The 21,071-nt window shown below is 39.1% G+C and overlaps 1 protein-coding gene across 6 annotated transcripts in view; it reads left to right on the forward strand.

The window, feature by feature from the left end:
* The window catches only part of LOC146775882 (death-associated protein kinase 2-like), a 668,281-nt gene that overhangs the window by 597,229 nt on the left and 49,981 nt on the right, over positions 1 to 21,071 (forward strand). For all 6 annotated transcript variants that reach the window (XM_085639575.1, XM_085639576.1, XM_085639574.1 and 3 more), the window contains one exon: positions 1,461 to 1,487. In XM_085639575.1, coding sequence (XP_085495701.1) covers positions 1,461 to 1,487 — 27 coding nt within the window. The remainder of the gene's footprint in view (positions 1 to 1,460; positions 1,488 to 21,071) is intronic.

Below are 21,071 nucleotides of genomic sequence, written 5' to 3' on the forward strand. Positions count from 1 at the left end.
GCTCTCCATGCCACTGGAATCAAGCTATCCTGGCTGACGAGGGCTGAAAGCCCGAAACCGGTCCTAGGATGCTTGTTTCCAGTCCAGGGAGGACCTGGCTTGGCAGTTCGGGCTGGACTGTTCCCATGGGGCACAGGGTCAAGACTGATTTGCATATGGCTGGGTTCAAACTGGAATGGCATGGTGAGCAAAAAAACGATGGATTTAGACCCAGATCTCTGTACTGGGGTGAATGTATGACAATGTTCTGCATTCTGTCCATCAATTGTTGTTTTTGCAATTGTCACCCCGAGTGGGAAGGGTATGCTCAGACGTGAGTCCCTTGCTCTCCATGCCACTGGAATCAAGCTATCCTGGCTGACGAGGGCTGAAAGCACGAAACCGGTCCTAGGATGCTTGTTTCCAGTCCAGGGAGGACCTGGCTTGGCAGTTCGGGCTGGACTGTTCCCATGGGGCACAGGGTCAAGACTGATTTGCATATGGCTGGGTTCAAACTGGAATGGCATGGTGAGCAAAAAAACGATGGATTTAGGCCCAGATCTCTGTACTGGGGTGAATGTATGACAATGTTCTGCATTCTGTCCATCAATTGTTGTTTTTGCAATTGTCACCCCGAGTGGGAAGGGTATGCTCAGACGTGAGTCCCTTGCTCTCCATGCCACTGGAATCAAGCTATCCTGGCTGACGAGGGCTGAAAGCCCGAAACCGGTCCTAGGATGCTTGTTTCCAGTCCAGGGAGGACCTGGCTTGGCAGTTCGGGCTGGACTGTTCCCATGGGGCACAGGGTCAAGACTGATTTGCATATGGCTGGGTTCAAACTGGAATGGCATGGTGAGCAAAAAAACGATGGATTTAGGCCCAGATCTCTGTACTGGGGTGAATGTATGACAATGTTCTGCATTCTGTCCATCAATTGTTGTTTTTGCACTTGTTCACCAGTCAGTCATTTCAAATGCAGGTCCCCCATTGCCCGGTCACAGTGTAAAAGTTCTAAGCCCTGATGCAGGAATGGCCCCTGCTAAACAAAGTGATATTTGGCTCCTTGTGACTTTCCAAAAGCTAAACAGAAGCCTTTTGTGCTCATAGGGGCAATCGGACATCACCAACGTCTTTGCACCCTATGTAGTTTCCTTACCTTGCCATGATCGATACTGCCCTGGTGCTGTGCATCATATTGTGCAAATCATGGCGAGGTGAGAAGATGACGAAATAGGAAGTAGCTACAGAATTACAGTGGAAAGTGTCCAAGAGGGGGGTACAGTACAAACAGTTGTATGAGCTATCGTCCTTGATATTCTTTGAATAAGAGTTATTTTTGAAAGTTTAAAACTAAGTAACATTGTTGGATAAGTGATAAGAAGTCTTATACAAATGTGAATTTATTTTATACGTTTCTCTTTCATATGTTTTTTTGGGGGAAAGTACATTAATCTGAATTGTCGTGTTTTTGTCTATTTCAGGAGCATTGGAGTCATTACATATATTTTGTAAGTAGTACAATTTTCGAATTCTGTCTCTCAATATTCAGTTTCTCTCATCAAAGTGTCCATTCTGCTACTTCTTTTTATTCTTGTATCTTTTCTCTATCACGATCTTGTATGTCTGTAGATATATATATATATATATATCGTTTCTTTGCTTTCTTTTAAAAAAAACAATACCGGGCCTAATACCTTTACAGCATGTGTTTACTTTATTTCAAACAGCGAAAAACGCCTGACGCATTTCGGAGCAGCCGCTCCTTGATCACGGGTTACACAACATTTGTTACCACCATTATCATATAGTGCACATGATTACAAACATAGTGGTAGAACTACAGTATAAGTCACATTACTTTGCAAACTGGCTTTCATCTTGGAGTGGTCATTTTACTTTCTGCAATAAAAATTCTTGCATTTGTTAATACTGTCACATGTTAGGTGAAGTATTTTAAGTTACATCAAGTATAATTTCAACATTATTGCACACTCAATAATATTGTCTTCGCATGGTTCAATTCTGCCCCAGTGGGCCAATGATATCATCCATCAAAATGTATATCTAAATTTCATTCTGCCCCACTGGGCATGACTGACGTGAATACTTTCACATTGCAATATAATGACATCTAGCTTTTTTAGACTTATCAATGCGAAAATGTATGTCTAAATTCAATTCTGCCCCAGTGGGCACGACTAACATAAATACTATTGTATCGCAATATATTAACTTTTCTAGCTTTTTAAAACTTATTAATGCCCATGATATTTCAGCTTTTTTGCATCCGTCTTCCTTGTGTGATTCTGATTTTGTCTCCTACAGAGATAAAAATATAAAGTGCATAATTACCATTAATATCAACAAACTGGTAAACAGAAAGATAAGAAGAGATTGCCACATTCTTACAGAGACATCAAGATTGAAAGAACATTTTAGTCTAAGTGAACTGACAGTTCCTCATCTTTATTCAGACCCTGTGGATGCATGGTCTGATATTTTATGATCATTTTTTATTCCAGGCGTCGTAGTTCCCGCACTCTGTTTCCCCCTCTCTCAGAGACCGGGATTCTATCAAGAGCCCAAAATTTTAGCTGCCTTGCGTCTTTATTATGGAATTCTTTAAAATGCCTCGTGGAATTCTTTAAAATGCCTCGCTATAGGATATTGCTTATCCTCTTTTGTAATAGCTTGCATGTGCTCTAAAATACGTTTTTTAACTTTGTGAATTGTGCTTCCGATATAAATCAATGAGCGCGGATAGATTAAAGCATAAACACAGAAATCAGAAGTGCATGTTAAATGCTTTTTGCTAACAAATGGCTTTTGAATTTTGGATAGCTCTATTTGTTTGCAGTTGATACTGTTTTTACACGCTTTGCACTCTCCATCAGTAAAAAAGTCCCTCAATCTGATGAGGAGTAATTGGGGATTGCATCGGACTAGAGCGAAGATATCTTTCAAAGAAATGCATTTTCTGAAGGTGATCTTGAGATTTTCTCCTATCACTTTACTCAGTGTGTCATCAGTGCTTAGAACATGTCAAAACTTTTTGAGGCGTCTTTTTACCTCCCATGCCTGATTGCTAAAAGATGTTCTAAACCTAAATGGTTGTACCTCACTCTCATCTTTTGTTTTTATGTTCAATAACTCATCCCTTTTCACTGTTCTTACTTTTTTATTTGCTTGTTCTATCATTTTTTCAGAATAGCCTCTTCCTCGAAATCTCGCTTTCATCAACCTCATTTCTTCAATTAATGTCTCCTCAGAGCTACAATTTCTCCTAGCCCTGAGGAGTTCCCCATATGGTATGCTGTTAATTAAATTCCCAGCGTGACAACTGCTAGCATGTAATAAGCTATTTTCCACCGTTTTTTTGAGGAAAAACTGAGTCTCCAATTTTTTTATCAACCACTCTTATTTTCACATCCAAAAATTCTATTTCTTTAGCCTGTATATTACTTGAGAATTTTAGATTCAATTCATTTCTATTCAAGATCTCCACAAATTCAATGGCTTCTTTTTCGGTTCCTCTACAGATACAAAATATATCTATATATCTTGCCCAGAGGATAACATTTTAGGTAAAGGCCTTGATGTTATTTGCCACCTGCTCCTCCGACCAGCCTAGGTAAAGTCCTGCATAACTGGGGGCGAAGCAGGTCCCCATTGCCGGTCCCTGGGTTTGTCGATAGATTATATGATTAAAGATAAAAAAATTGTTTGTCTGACATGTATATATCATGTCTAACAGCATCTCAGTATGCTTTAAATATGACACAGATCAGGCTTTTAAAAAATGTCGACTTGCTTTCATACCTGAATCGTTTGGTATGCATGTATACAAACTATTTGCATCCAATACCGTTAACAGTAAATCATCTTCTCAGACAATATTGTTAATCAGCCGTAAGAAGTCACCTTTATCCCTTGCATACGAAGGAAGTGCTTGCACTAGAGGTCCTAAAAAGTAATCAATATACTTAGAACATTTTGAATTTTTGGATATATATATATATCAAGGCCGTTTTACCGGCTGAAACGCGTCATGGCAGACAGAAGGGAGTAAATAAAACATTAATTTATTTACCGACGAAGAGGAGTTTGTGCGTTCATTTCGGCCACACGCTACGCGCTTGATGTCGTTGAATACTTCATGTTTACACATATATATATATATATCCACATGAAAGGCACTCCCTAATGAAGGCGCCACACACAGCGTGAAATTATCCATCTTTAATTGCAGGACTCTCAGGACATAAAACAATGTTGTTTCAGCATCAATATGCCGCTCTCGCCATACGCTTTTCAGGTCCTCTACCCTTGATCACTGGCTCGGCAAATGGAAGGCAGGCGGAAAACAATGACATCGCACTTGCAACGTTTAAATCATTCCCGCCCACATGGGCGTATGCACACAGTGAATTCTGGTTAAGTGAGTTCGATAATATTAAGTTCCAAATGGGTACCGCCTTACTGTCTCCTAATTTATTTTTTTACCACAATGGGTTGCTGATCACAAACATAGTCCACGTTCTGCTTCATTTCGGTCCCACAATGGGACACGCTGTTCCTCCGCGTCTTGAATTCACTGGCGCTGAGGATCCGCATACTCAGCGGTGGGGCAGCCTTCGCGACCGGAGCAGGCCGCTACAAATCCACATGAAAGGCACTCCCAAATAAAGGCGCCACACACAGCATGAAAGTATCAATCTTTAATTGCAGGACTCTCAGGACATAAAACAATGTTGTTTCAGCATCAATATGCCGCTCTCGCCATACGCGTTTCAGGTCCTCTACCCTTGATCACTGGCTCGGCAAATGGAAGGCAGGCGGAAAACAATGACATCGCACTTGCAACGTTTAAATCGGTCCCGCCCACATGGGCATATGCACACAGTGCATTCTGGTTAAGTGAGTTCGATAATATTAAGTTCCAAATGGGTACCGCCTTACTGTCTCCTAATTCATTTTTTTACTACAATGGGTTGCTGATCACAAACATAGTCCATGTCCTGCTTACTTTCGGTCCCACAATGGGACACGCTGTTCCTCCGCGTCTTGAATTCACTGGCACTGAGGATCCGCATACTCAGCGGTGGGGCAGCCTTCGCGACCGGAGCAGGCCGCTACAAATCCACATGAAAGGCACTCCCAAATGAAGTTGCCACACACAGCGTGAAATTATCCATCTTTAATTGCAGGACTCTCTTTTCCGCCTGCCTTCCATTTGCCGAGCCAGTGATCAAGGGTAGAGGACCTGAAACGCGTATGGCAGGAGCGGCATATTGATGCTGAAACAACATTGTTTTATGTCCTGAGAGTCCTGCAATTAAAGATGGATAATTTCACGCTGTGTGTGGCGCCTTCATTTGGGATTGCCTTTCATGTGGATATATATATATATCTATCTATATATCTATATATATATCTATATATATATATATATATATATATATATATGTATATAATATAATATAATATAATATTCATTCCACGTGATTAACGCACACTCAGGAAATAAACCAGACTGGGTTTAAGCGGTAACGCGTTTCGACAAGCTAGCTGTCTTGTTCACACAGTGAGTATGTAAGTGAGGAGGCATTACATAGCCATTTTGCACAACAGTGATGACTGGCTTCACATGCAGAGACATTCCATATAACTGCGGTGGCCATTTTTAAATAGGCAAAGTAGGTACAGTTTGTACTATATACCTTACCTGTATGCGCTTACTTTCAAAATATTACATGTAGTATGTAGTTAAGCAAAGAAATAAAAGAGCGCATATGTACCTAGTGAACAAACAAAAATAATTTTGTGTCAAAATGCCGTCCGGTAAAAGACAATGTTGATCCGAAGTGGTTAAATAGTGTGACCAGCGGCAACGAACGTGTTCAAATATCAAAAAATGATTTGTCTTTGTTTGCCCAAGTTGGATTTACCATAATGGTTGGGACGCGGCAGTGATGTCTAACCATATGGCTGTAGTGTTCTCACCTGATGCAGAATTACTGCACGGTAATGGATGCATGGTTTAAGTAAACATATGGTCACAATAAATACAGAATCGTGTATATACCTCATAGTGGTATAGAGTGTTGTAGTGTGACCAAAAACTGGACAATATGCATATGTCAGTAAGTGCTGTGAAGTGACCAAGCAATTAAACACAGTATATTATATTTACCATAGTGGTAATTTGTAGCACTAGTAGCTGTAAATGATAACAAGTTCAATAGTACATTTCTGACTGTTATTGCTACTCTGACACATCATATGATAGATAGCAGTATTACCAGGCTAATATATTCTGGTTGAGTGTTGGGGGTGCTCGTGCGTGTGCCAAAATCCAAGCCCAAGTCTTCAAATTCAAAGAAGACATTGTCACTCTGGGATTTTTTACAGTGTAACTTGATTTATTGGCTAAGGTTAACGATTAACGCCTTTTGGCTTCCATGAGCCTCATCGGAGCCAAAACGTGTTGATTGCACCAATGAATCAAGTTTTAGTTTAAAAGCTGCTGGAGTGCCGATCTCTTTGAATTTGAAGATTGGAATATATATATAACTGTTTTTCTCCCGTTTCAATGAAACCCTGCACTCAATTAGTTAGGAAATAACATTTAATCACTGGCAGCACATATTTGACAGGATTGCGTTTTGGCTGTCCTTGCAGCCTTTATCAACCTAAAAATGCACCGTCTTAATTCCATTTAAATAATCCCCTCAGGTGTTTCATATTGCATCGACACACAAGAGTCACTACTGTTCTCGTAGGCTACTCACTTTACGAATTACACAATACTCTTATTGAACAGTCACCTTTTGTAGAACATAATTAAAAGCATTTACATCATGTTAAAACACTTCAATACATATCTCACAATGAACAAGAACTTGTAGAATTCTAGCGAGGCCTGTGAGGGGTAGAGATTATTAGCTATACAACATGAAAAAAAGTCAATGGATACTTTTCACTCCGTAAGGAAGAAGACGCTCACTCAGGAGTATGTGCAGTATTAGCAAGAGCTTTACTTTATAGCAAGACGCGCTTCGGTCATCGCTGGCCTTGATCACATGATTTACACATCCAGTCACCATGTTTAACCTCTTCAGTGCCCCGCCCTTTCCCCGCCCTGTGCCGGGCGTTGCATTAGCGGGCGGGGTTCATGACGAGATAGTCTCGTCATGGGCACAGCGCAACCGCGCTCCATGACGAGACCATCTCGTCATGGGCACTGAAGGGGTTAAAAAACAAACTTGAGTGATAGGCAGTGAAAACATACTATGGCATTCTTATCACTGTGTAAATACCATTAAACAAATCAAAACAATACCTTGTTGTCTCAAACATAATAAATAATCCTCTATTACAATTCATGTATAATATGATGTAGATACAAAAATAGTGTTGCCATGTCTCTCTGACAGAGAGACATGGCAACACTATATTTGTATCCACATCGTATTATACATGAAGGCTTTGGTCATGTGACCAAGATAACAGCAAGTACTCCAGACGCGATTCAAGAAGCTTTTATTTTTTAAAAGAAACGCACTGATGTGTTTCAGCCAGAGCCTTTATCAAAGTGTTAAACACTCTAACATTGTTTTAAATAAGTGCAAGTCAAAATAGACAGAGAAAAAATCCTACCAAATCACCCTAACATTATCATAATAAAAAAAATAAACAGTGTATACATTGAATAAATTCATACTATTAATAAGAACCAAAGGAACCTGTTTTTTCTATCCTCTACATGTTTTCAAATGCTATATTCTTAATGGAAGCAAAGGAAGTTTGATCCTTAGTCATAAATAAAATACATACATTTTTCTTAAATTCATTAATTTCAATCAAATTCCTTGATATGTAAATGCATTTTCTTAAATGCATTAACTTCCTTACCTACAACAGTAGGAAGAATACATAAATATAAACAAAAAAGGCACAGGTTCCTAAGGTAGAGTGTTTGACTACTAGAAATGGAAGCAAAAAGAGATCTACACATCGACCTTCAATTCATACTCAAGGTTGAGAATATTCTAGACAAGTGCCCCAACCCTATATATGTAAAATATCATATGAATAAAAATACAATTCAACACATTTTTCAAATTTTTCTTAATCACTCATCAATACTCGACAATTTCTTAGTGCCACTTAGTCAAAACCAAAGCCCTAATTAATTAACATTACAACTCTTGCTCTAAGGCGTCTATTGAATGCCACACTCAATCTAATGTAATTTTTCAATGGTTTAACTACGTGGAACAGAAGATTTTAGTTATTCTAAGCAGTAAAGTATGCTGAAAGATGTAGGGAGTGCGTGAATACTACAAACTATACTAAGGGATTTCAAGTTGGAATTCAATTATCCCACATTTACTTCCTTCTCCTCATCCTTATTCAGCCCAGCTGGAGTCTTTGTATGCAAATCTGAGATCTATCTAGATACCAGGCGTTTAAGTTCAACTACCTTGTTTCCTCCCCTTAAATTTGCGGGAAACCTATCTATGGCAAAGAATGGTAATTTGGACACGTCACGTTCATGTTGCTCTGAAACACGGTGTACCACTGGGTACATGAAATCTGCCTTTCTGGTGCCTCTTTGATGTTCCAAGATCCGCTTGCACAGTGGGAAGATAATGCTTCCCACATACCTAAGGGAGCACGGACATTGTAGAACATAGACACAATGTTTGGTGATGCAATTGAAGAAAGAACAAATCTTTCTTCTTTTTCCATCAGAGGTCGAGTATTCAGATATATTCAAAATAAATCTACAGGCCTTACAGTGGCCACACTTGAAGAATCCTTTAGTTTTCGTTTTTTTGAGGGCTTAATGTAATAACTCCTAGTTGGGATAGCCCCCAATGTTTTTCCCTTTCTGTAGGTAATAGAACGTTTCTCAGGTAGGTCTCGGCCAATGATGAGATTGTTTTTCTCTATGTTCCAGTGTTTGCATATCAGTTTTCTAACTCTATAGTATGGAGAGTTGTAGGTCATAATGAGTCTTGTGATGTTGTTCTGTTTTTTTGTTTTATCATTGGGATATAATAGTTGCTCTCTTTTTAAGGGTTTTGCCTTCTTAGCAGCTACATTTAACATTTTTGACCCATATCCTCTTGTCTGAAATCTTTCTCATAAGTATAGTTTGCGTTTACAAAACCTCTGCATTACTGCAAATCTTTTTAAGTCTCAATGTTTCTCCGTAGGGAATACTTTCTATTAAATTCCTAGGGTATTGGCTAGTGCAATGTAGTGTGCTGTTTCCCACTGTCGTTTTTCGATATGCCGATGTATGTATCTGTACCTGCAAGAGTATATCCAAGAATTTAAATTCTTTGGAGCTCATAGAAACAGTGAATTTCAAATGTTACAAATTCTGATTATATTTCATGATTTATTTGCATGTCTTTTTCTCGGACCAGACTATAAAATAAATAAGTCATCAATGTACCGGGTCCAGACCAGGATACTGTCCGAGTACTCCTGGTTGGCATCTGCCCAGGCCACCTGCTTCTCCACCAGCCCATCACCAAATTGGCAAAGCTGAGGGCGAAGCAGGTGCCCATCGCAGTCCACTTCAATTGTGATAAAACACGCCATCGTGAACAAAAATATTCTCTCTTAGGCAGTAGCGAATCCTAACAATGAGCATCTTATTTTGCACAAAATAAGCATGCTGGCCTAGGTTTTAGGAAAAACGCACACGCTTTCACTTCAAAGTCATGACCAATGCGAGTGTACAAGCTCAATGCATCAATTGTAATCATCAAATAGGTATCGGTCCATACAATGTACTCAATCTTAGTTAGGACATCTCCACTATCCCTGCAATAAGTCGGGAGAGTGACTTCAAAAGGAGAGAGAAAGGAGTCTATGTAAATGGCTGTATTCTCCAGAAAACTGTTAGTGGTGGCAATAGGCCTTTCTGGAGGATCAGTTAAGGTTTTATGTACCTTGGAAATATGTAAATCAGATCTCAAGAAGCCAAATTCATCTTCATCTATAATGCCTAAGTCTCTCCACTGAATTAGACTCCCTTGGAAACTTTCCACTGAGGTTTTATGTTTCTATATTGATGACCTCATAACAATCCTTTTGTGAAAATTGTCTCATGATTTCACCTTCATACCAAGAGGCATCCATAATTACTACATTGCCTCCTTTGTCTGAGTTTTTTTTATCACTACTGCAGTGTCATGTAGATATATATGTGTGTATATATATGTATAGATATGTATATAAATAGATAAAAAGATATTGTTTATGCACTTGAGTATAATGAATTGGAGGGAGTTAAAGCCTACTAATAACTACGGGAATCAGGGCTTGGTTGACATGAACCATTTTTTAGGCTTCTTTAGCCAACAAAACAAACACAAATGCAATAAGTTGTGTAATGTCACTGTGATGCACTTTATTTCATGCATCATCCACCAAATTGAAAGAGGAACTTTGTACTGTGCAAGTACGTCGATGTTAATGGATGATCTGGCTACTTAGAGCCTATGAAATATGAAGTAATAAATGTTTATTGAATGACAATCAGTATAATAATGATTACAATTGTTTACAAAACGCTATTGCAATGTGATGAGATAAATATGTGGTGAACTATGTGGATCTATCTACTTTATTTTGTGTTGAATACGTGACGATATTGATGAACACATCGAATGACATTACAGGTCATGTGACCAAGAGTTGTGTGAGGTCAAAATGTGTTATGATTTTCCATCAAATTGTCTGATGAATAATGTACTGGCTGAAGTATTCTAGCTGGAGGGGCTAATTTTTCTGTTTCCACATTTGGTGCATTATGTCGATGAAACAAACAAAAAAAAAATATATATATATATATCTATTCCAAAATATCAATAATCGTGCGCTCTCAGTGCCAAGGGATTCCAACAGAACAGATGGTACAGCAAAAAAGTTTGCAACCCATATGCATTCAGACACTAGTCTTGTATATCACACCAGCGATACAATTTTTTCCTTTAAATTTTTCCTCTTGTTTGGTGTAAGACATTATGATCACAGATGAATTCTTATTTTCTGTCGCATGCCAACAGTGGACGATGTATGCATTTGCAGCATTTTGTGTGTCAATTTATTCCATCAGCTATAGTATTGGCTTAGACCGTTCCAAGATGTCTGCCGTATCTATACTGTGCACATTTATGTTGTCCTTTGTTTATATCCACAGTCAAACAATACTTTATTAAGACAGCAGTAAGAGCACAATTATTCACGTGTTCAAGACTCTTGTAGTTGAAACGCGTTGTGAATAAACACCCTTTTTTGCTGTACCATATGTTCTGTTGGAATCTCTTAGCACTGAGAGCGCACGATTATTGATATTTTGGAATAGAGGAAGATTTCCGGCATGCTCCGCCGACGTGTGCGCCAACTCCCATGGGTCCCTAGCAATCGGAAGGAGCGTCTTGGAAGCATTATATATATATATATTATATATATATACATATACATATATATATATATTTTCCTGTGTTAAACCCCCAAGAGTGTCCACCAAATTGAATGTATGTGTGTGTATATATATATATATATATATATATCACTGAAAAAACCATAGGTTTCACACACGTTATAGTTAGGAATTAGCATTTAAAAAACCTTGCAAATTCACTTAAAAAACCATAGGTTTCACACATGTTCTAGTTAGCTGGACATTTCACTCGTGAAAAACCATTGAAATTCCCCCGTTATAGTTAGTGCAGGCAACTATAACTCACGCGACCGCAATCCTCTGCTGATGACGTCAGATATTACATCATTGTATTTAGACACTTATTTACTCATGTCTTCTTCCATTAATTTTTAGCTATACATATATTACAAATATTTTTTTTCAGAAAGACAATATGTCATCAGTGATGTAATATCTGACGTCATCAGCAGAGGATTGCGGTCGCGTGAGTTATAGTTGCCTGCACTAACTATAACGGGGGAATTTCAATGGTTTTTCACGAGTGAAATGTCCAGCTAACTATAACATGTGTGAAACCTATGGTTTTTTAAGTGAATTTGCAAGGTTTTTTAAATGCTAAGTTATGCATTTATTTATTTATTTTTTTAAAGTTTTTTCACCGTGCACGTACCGTGCGCGCCCGTTACGTGGTTCGCAGAATTTTTACGTTCCTACCGTGCGCGTACGCTACGCGCACTCCGCGATTTTTCGTAAAAAAATTAAAATACATTTTTGCCCTTGGGGGTCCTTCTGGGACCCCCTGACCAAGGCTAGGGGGTCAGGAACTGCCCAGCCTGCCCCCTTTTCACGTTATCCACCTTTGTTTTTCACCCCCTCAGACTGCGAGAGACAAAATGGCGGCCGACACTTCCTGGTTTTGACCGATTCGAATGTTTACTAAGATCTAACAACCAATCAGAATCGCGCTCACGCACGGCAGCGTGCGCGTACGGTAAGCTTACGGTACGCGCTCGGAGAGCGCCTATAGATATATATATTGATTTAAATGCTATTTTCTCAGGAAATACTGAACAGATTTACACCAGACCTGCAAAAGGCACATCCCTGACCTGAGGACTACCTCTCTGCCAAATTTCAAGTAATTCTGTTCAGCCGTTCGGGCTGCAGCTTGGACTAAAGGTCCTATGGAAAAATGCATGGGGAAAATGTGTTTTGGGACCCCCCCTTTTTCTCAGCCCCCGCTTGACGAATCCCCCCGAGACTTTCAGGGAAGGAGCGGAGCGGAGCGCCCCACCTATTTTGAAAATTTCGCGAGGATTCGTCAATCGGCGCCAAAGTTATTCAAAATAGAATGTTGCGGATTTCCTATGGAAACACGGTCCTAACTATAACTATCTACTGGTGACCGCCAGTAGATAATATATATATATATATATATTCACTGAAAAAACCATAGGTTTCATGCATGTTATTGTTAGGCATTGGCATTTAAAAAACCTTAGAAATTCACTCAAAAAACCATTGGTTTCAGGGGTGTTATAGTTAGCTGGACATTTCCCTCGTACAAAACCCTAGAAATTTCCCTGTTATAGTTAGTTCAGCTAACAATAACTCGCGCCCCCGCAATGCACATGCTGATGACGTCACATATTACATCACATATGACATGGTCAGTGACCTCACTGATATCTCAAATGACATCACTGATGACATCATCCATTGAGTATGTGTTTCTGAACAGTTTTATTATGTTTAATATATATAGGGAAAGGCCTGTTGAAAAATAAGTGGGGGTACAAGTGTGTGAATGGATGATTTTCTAGTTGCGTAACTGAGTCTATAAGTGAGTCATTAAATGTATCTTACTGCAGACTAGTGACTAAACTGTGTGAATGTCTGTATGTGTCTGTGTGTTGGTGTATAAGTGGCTGCATGGTTTTGTGAATAGCTATATGAGTGTCTATATGGGTTATTGATTGGTTGTCTGAGTATCTGTATGGGTGCCTGAGTGTTTGTGTGGGTAGGGTGTGTGTGACTCTGTGACTAGATGTGTGAGTGGGTGATTCAGTGGGTGCATGTTTTTAAGAGTGCATCTGTGATGGACTGTATGGTTGGGTGAGTGTATGTATGGGTGTGTTAGTGATTGAATGTATATCTCAGTTGTACATGTGTCAGTAACTACATATGTGAAACGCGGTGTATATGTGTGTAAGAGTATATAACTATCTAATTGTGAGAGTGTGTGATTTTGGGAGTGGCTGTATGCGCCATAGTGGAAGGATATCTGTGTCATGTGCTGTTTGTTTTTCTGCAGGAAGACACAGAATTTGTTAGTATTTTTATGAGTAAGTGAACTTGAGTGTTTTTAACTGTATAGGTGAGTAAATTTTACTGTGATTAATTATTTGCATGACTGACTACATGTATCAGTACCTCAATGGATGATTGGCGGTGTGTGAGTGTCTATATAGGTGTATAAATGCACAGAGTGACTGTAAGTATGAGTGACTGTACAGGTGAGTGAGTGGAGATGTATGTAGACCTAAAAGTCAATGAGTGGGTGAGTAGTTATTGGTATTGGAGTATCTATGGTTGTCAAAATGGCCGTCTGAAATTTTGAGTCGGTGTATCAAAGGTTATATTAGGGTGCCAGAAGATGCACTAATTTATCACATGGATGACGTCATCAGTGATGTCATCAGTGATGTCATTTGAGGTGTCATCAGTGATGTCACTGACCATGTCATGAGTGATGTAATATGTGACATCATCAGCAGTGCATTGCGGGGGCGCGAGTTATAGTTAGCTGAACTAACTATAACAGGGGAATTTCTAGGGTTTTGTACGAGGGAAATGTCCAGCTAACTAGAACACCCCTGAAACCAATGGTTTTTTGAGTGAATTTCTAAGGTTTTTTAAATGCCAATTCCTAACTATAACGCCCCTGGAACCTTTGGTTTTTTCAGTGAATTTCAAAGGTTTTTTAAATGCCAATTCCTAACTATAACGTGCATGAAACCTATGGTTTTTTCAGTGAATTTCAAAGGTTTTTTAAATGCTAATTCCTATCTATAACTTATCTCTGAAGATATCATGAAAAGCATTCTTTTTTAAAAGTAGGGTGCACATTAGTTTTGTGGAAAAGCATCTTTGTGATTGGTTAAGAAAAAGCAGTTTCAACGTGGAGTACTTATCATAGGATAAAATTTGCTCAGCTCAACCACACCTGCTACTTGCATTTGGAAGTCACTGTTCGAACTTAAAACAATCGTCAACTTTTAACCTGCATGTGTCGTTAAATGTTCAAGAAAATGTTACAAAAAAATATCGTAAAGTTTTTAAAAAATTGATGAACTTTTAACCTGCACGTATTGTAGAATGTTCTAGAAAGTGTGTTGATAGAATACGTTGCACTTCTGACTTCTATGTGTTGTTGAATATTAAAAAAACGGTTCATATGGAAAATTAAAAAGAAACCAATAGAGAAGTTTTGAAACCTAAAAGAATCAATGAACTATTCTAATTTATTATTTACATTTATTTATGTGTGCAGCAACAAAATTATAGACACAACAGCACTAGGAAGAGGAAGAAGCAGGGAGTGGGGGGAGGGGGGAGATGGGTAGAATAGCACACATTCACAATTAAGTACAACACACATATAGACTAACAATGGCCAAAATGAAACACACCAACAAGGAGCACAAGTCACACAACCTGCCAACATCACACCACTGAACGAGCATAGAAGTGAAAACCACGCTGCATTCATACAGGATGTGTACAAAGGCCAGTCGTTGGTGTTGTGGGATGTCTGCGACCGTGGTCATCATGGATGAGATGCCCAGCATGTGGCACATGGTCGAGTTCACTGTGTGTTATGTTGCCAAACGGCTGCTCCTCCCTCCCACGAACCCCCACACTTTTGTACGGTGAGCTGTTGTATCTCGTGCACTCGTACGGCACGCCATTGTAATGCCAATTTTCGCATGTCCTGCTACAATCCAACAACAACATCACAGTGCCGTTTGGAGGTGGTGCATGCCACTTTATATCATCGACTGCTGCTGCTCTTGTAACAGGCCTCACCAGAACACAGAGACACACTTACCGCACTTCCTGTACACAGACATGTCCGAGACACCCCGTTCCCCTTGCCGGATAGGCACACCCCTGCACTGACCTGTGAACAACAGACCAGCACACGCCAGTTGTGCATGCAGGAGGATGCGTACGTAGCTACACATCCAGGCTCACTGCCAACGCTGAGGTGACAGCACACTGTGATGTTGCAGGGCTCATGCCTATCATGCTAAGACAATGACCACAGGGACACACTTACTAAGATGTGGGTTTGGGGGGCATTGGCGGTCCTGGAGTTGTTGAGATGAGTCTTCTGGCCCTCATGGGTATCCCTGTATCATGCTCATTGACTCTATGGCACCTGTGGGTGTTCTGGTGTGGCTCTTGGCTGTGTTCCCTTTCATGGTGCAGGTATTTGTCCTGCTTAACACCAGCAGAAAGCAGGTGTAAAATCCCTGGTGCTAACGTGTCTTATCGCCGGAATTTGTTTCGCATTGCAATTGGTGTGAAAGTTGTGATGTGATTTTTTTCGTGTGCACAACAATATACGAACTGAGCAGTGTATCTCGTCAAGATCCAGCACCTGACGCACTATTCCCAATCAATATAAATACAATGAGATTTCTTAATATATTTTGTGTGTATACTGTAAGTGCAGCCAATACCTCAGTGCAATACAATACAGGATTTTAGTATTTAGAATAAATCGCAAAGGTGCACCTCATGTCTTTTTGCACAGGAACGGCTACTCTCCATTTCATTATCAGCACTTTAACGGAAGTAAAGTTGAGATAAATCTAACACACTATTCAGAAGTTGGTGCAAACTGCAGATATCACTAGTATTCCAGCGATAAGTGCCCCAAAATTTAACACCATGGTGGACGCCATCAAATAACAGTAATAAGAACGAGAAAGAGTCACACAGCAGTTAAGAGAACAACCAAAAACATTATTTTTTTTTTTTCCAAACTTTATTTTTTATAATAATAAAAATATAAACGATAATCTATTTCCAAACTTTATTTTTTTATTAACATAAATATAAACAATAAACTAATAAACAAAATGTAAAAACAATAATACAAAACAACAAGGCGGAACACTCCTGTGGGAACCACGGATGTCGACGACAGACCTGGAAAATCAAAAAGATTGTTAAAAAAACAACAACATGGTATTCTCAACAAAATACCACAAGAAACAAATCACAGATATTTAAAATGTATACAGCTATCAAAATTTTATAAGTTTAACTTACAAAAACTGTAAATGTTGCCACTTTAAAATATTTACCGAATCTGAGGAATTTTTTTTGCAGAAGGCACCACGGCCACAACGTTTTTCTTCACTGGTGAAGAAATTTTTAACTTTTTCCAAGGGGCAAACAAAGACCAATGCCACCTTCTTCATTCGCAAGATTTGCCAAAGAGTTCTGTTACGAGGGGATCCTAACTAAAAATACTCGTGCGGCACAGCAAGTATGATGAAACACCTAAGGACCCTTCATCCAAACAATCTTGCACGAGAAGAGTGCAAACAGATGAGAAACACTCCTGTTCTGTATCTGTAAAAAAGAATCACAAAAAAGTATATTAATAACTTTCAAATTTATACTATTCCATTACTGTACAAACACATTTTATATAAAAACTGACTAAGAAACTATAGCCCTGAACCACAAGTGTGACGATCGTTAAAACACTACATGCATAGTGCATACTACTTTGAAGCAGTTCATGCCCTAAAGCCTACCTCACTAAAAGTCTACATGCTAACTGACTAAATGATTACAGTACTATAAGGAGAAACACTGGGTGAGTGACAGGGTGTTTGCTAGAAGAGTATGAATACTAACTAGGGAATTGAAGGTGTGAAACACAACTGTGTAGGTGATTAGAGGACTGCATCCATTCTGCATAGGCATTTAAAGCAGTCCATGTGCTAAGGCCTGGCTCACTGCAGGACTACTTGGGTACTGACTGAATGATTAGAGTTCAGCAAGGAGAGTGCCTAGGTGAATTTATAAGTACTAGGCTTTTCGCACAGGGAATGGATTAGTACTTGGTACTGAATGGGTCACTAGAGGAGTGCAAAGGCAGTCACAAGTGCTGGATTGTATGGATACTGACTAGGAAATTGAAAGTGTGAAAGACAAGTGTCTAGGTGGTTAGAAGACTGCATGCATAGGGGTTTGAAGCAGTCCATGTGCTAAGGCCTGGCTCAGTGTATGAATACTTAGGCACTGACTGAATGATTAGAGTACTACAAAGATAGTATCTTGGTGAATCTATAAGTGTTTGGGTTTTAGCACAGTGAATGGATTAGTACATGGTGCTGAATGGGTCACTAGAGGACTGCAAAGGGAGTGACAGGGTATTTCCTGGAAGTGTATGGATACTGACTAAGGAATTGAAGGTGAGAAAGACAATTTTGTAGGTGGTTAGAGGACTGCATGCATAGTGGATAAGGGTTTGAAGCAGTCCATATACTAAGGCCCGGGTCACTGGATGAGTACTTGGGTACTGACTGAATGATTAGAGTACTGCAAGGAGAGTGCCTGGGTGAATTTATTAGGGTTTGGCGCAGTGAATGGATTAGTACATGATGCTGAATGGGTCACTAGAGGAGTGCAAATGGAGTGACAGGGTGTTTGCTGGAAGTGAACGGATACTGACTAGGGAATTGAAGGTGAGAAAGACAATTGTGTAGGTGCTTAGAGGACTGCATGCATAGTGGATAGGGGTTTGAAGAAGTCCATATGCTAAGACCTGGCTCTGTGCATGAATACTTAGGCAGTGACTGAATCATTAGAGTACTGGAAAGAGAGTGTCTTGGTGAATTTATAAGTGTTTGGGTTTTGGCACAGTGAATGGATTAGTACATGCTGTTGAATGGGTCTCTAGAGGACTGCAAAGGAAGTGACAGGATATTTCCTGGAAGTGTATGGATACTGACTAGGGAATTGAAGGTGTAAAAGACAAGTGTATAGCATGTTAGAACACTACATGCATACCGCATAGACATCTGAAGCAGTCTATTTGGTACTTAGAAACTGACTAAATAATCGGACTACTTCTAGGACAGTGCTTAGGTAAAACTTTTAAATTTTCAGTTCTGCCACAGTGAACAGAATAGTACATGGTACTGCACCTTAGTGTCAAACCCTGACTCATTTTATCAATGCATAAGCAAAGACTAGCTTCTAATGCTACTAAAACTTGACAACATGAGAGGTTTTAAATTAGTTATCTGTCGGCAAATACACAATGTTACCAAATGCTTCTCTCACAGTGGTTCTCAAATGCACACAGACTCAGTGTGATTCTAGACAACAACCACTATACCTAGGAGTTTACCAAAAATCATTCACGACTGTGGAAGTGGTAAGCGAACTGCACACAATCTTTATATTTCAGGACTGCACTTTTATGTCAAAGCCTGACTCATATAATCAAAGCATAAGCAAAGACTGGCTTCTAATGCTACTAAAACTTCACAACATGACCGGTTTTAAAACGGGTATATGTCAGCAAATACACGATGTTACCAAATGCTTCTCTCACAATCCTTACCCAAATGTACACAGACTCACAGTGTGATTTTAGACAAGCAACACTATCCTAGGAGTTTACCAAAACTCATTCACTACTCTGGAAGAGTTAATGGTACTGCACACAATCTACATATTTAAGTACACCACATCAGTGTCAAAGCATGACTCATTTAATCAACGCATAAGCAAAGACTGGATTCTAATCCTACTAAAACTTCACAACATGACAGGTTTTAAAACAGTTATCTGTCAGCAAATACATGATGTTACCAAATGCTTCTCTCACAGTGATCCCAAATACACACTAACTCACAGTGTGATTCTAAACAAGCACCACTATCCCTGTGAGTTTACCAAAACTCATTCACTACAGTGCAAGTGGTAAGGGAACTGCACACAATCTACATATTTATCATCTGCAATTTACTGTCAATGCCTGACTCATATAATGAAAGCATAAGCCATACCTGTCTTCTAATGCTACTAAAACTTGACAACATGACATGTTTTACAACACTTATCTGTCAGCAAATACACGATGTTACCAAACACTTCTCTCACAGTGGTTCCCAAATGCATACAGACTCAGTGTGATTCTAGACAAACAACACTATCCCTAGGAGTTTACCAAAACTCATTCACTACAGTGGAAGTGGTAAAGGAACTGCACACAATCTACATATTTCACAACTACACTTTAATGTCAATGCCTGACTAATTTAATCAACGCATAAGCAAAGACTGGCTTCTAATGCTACTAAAACTTGACAACATGACCGGTTTTAAAACAGTTATCTGTCAGTAAATGCACGATGTTACCAAATGCTTCTTTCACAATCCTTACCCAAATGCACACAGACTCAGTGTGATTTTAGACAATCAACACTATCCTAGGACTTTACCAAAACTCATTCACTACTGTGGAAGGGGTAAGGGAACTGCACCCAATCTACATATTTCAGGACTGCACTTTTCTGTCAAAGCCTGACTCATTTAATCAAATCATAAGCCATAACTATCTTCTAATGCTACTAAAACTTCACAACATGACAAGTTAAAACAGTTATCTGTCAGCAAATACACAATGTTACCAAATGCTTCTCTCACAGTGGTTCCCAAATGCACACCGACTCACTGTGTGATTCTAGACAAACAACACTATCCCTTGCACTATACCAAAACACATTTCTTCATCTAAAAGTAGTACTACATTTTAGTATAGAAACATAACATTACTCATTTCACAAATTCATAAACAATGACTGGTTTCTAATTCTACCAAAATATAAAAACTGCACAGTTATCTGTTTACAAACACATGAAAAACACAAATCCTTATCACAGAATGGTTTCTACATGCACACACATTGTAGAGAAAAAAAGTACTCCCTACACTTTAGCTGGAAAAATACATTAGTCTGATTAAAATCAAAATAGTCTACATACATCCCCTCACAATTAAATAACTCATCTTTCAAGTTCTTTTGTAGATTAAGAAGTATATCAATCACTCACCATATTTTCTTTTACAGAATCTCTGCACTGTGCACCTCTCAGCAAAAGCAAAGAATGAAAGTTTCCCTTTCATTTTCCACACATATACATGTAAACATCAAATCACAATCCTTCGCACATAAACTCAAAAGCAAACACACATTTCTATTGGTTAAACATTTCAACCCTTTCCAACTGAAATACATTTCAACCCTTCCCCCAATCTGCCTTCTGCCTGTTACCATAGAAACAGGTCATGGAACACTGCACTGAGCTCACCGGTCACAAGTTCAGCACACAATGTTCCTACACAAGACGGGAAGTGTGCTTGACTTTTCAACATATCAGCTTATCATATATAATGTTCCTTACAATCTGTTTTTGTTAACCAATAACTATCATACCTTAAAAAAACAGAAATATACACCCTACCTTTCAGTGTAGAAAGTTGTCATACAACCAATGATTTCTTGTCGTTTTTCAAAAAACG

The sequence above is a fragment of the Triturus cristatus genome, chromosome 12 (genome assembly GCF_964204655.1).
Source record: "Triturus cristatus chromosome 12, aTriCri1.1, whole genome shotgun sequence".
Classification (NCBI taxonomy): domain Eukaryota; kingdom Metazoa; phylum Chordata; class Amphibia; order Caudata; family Salamandridae; genus Triturus; species Triturus cristatus.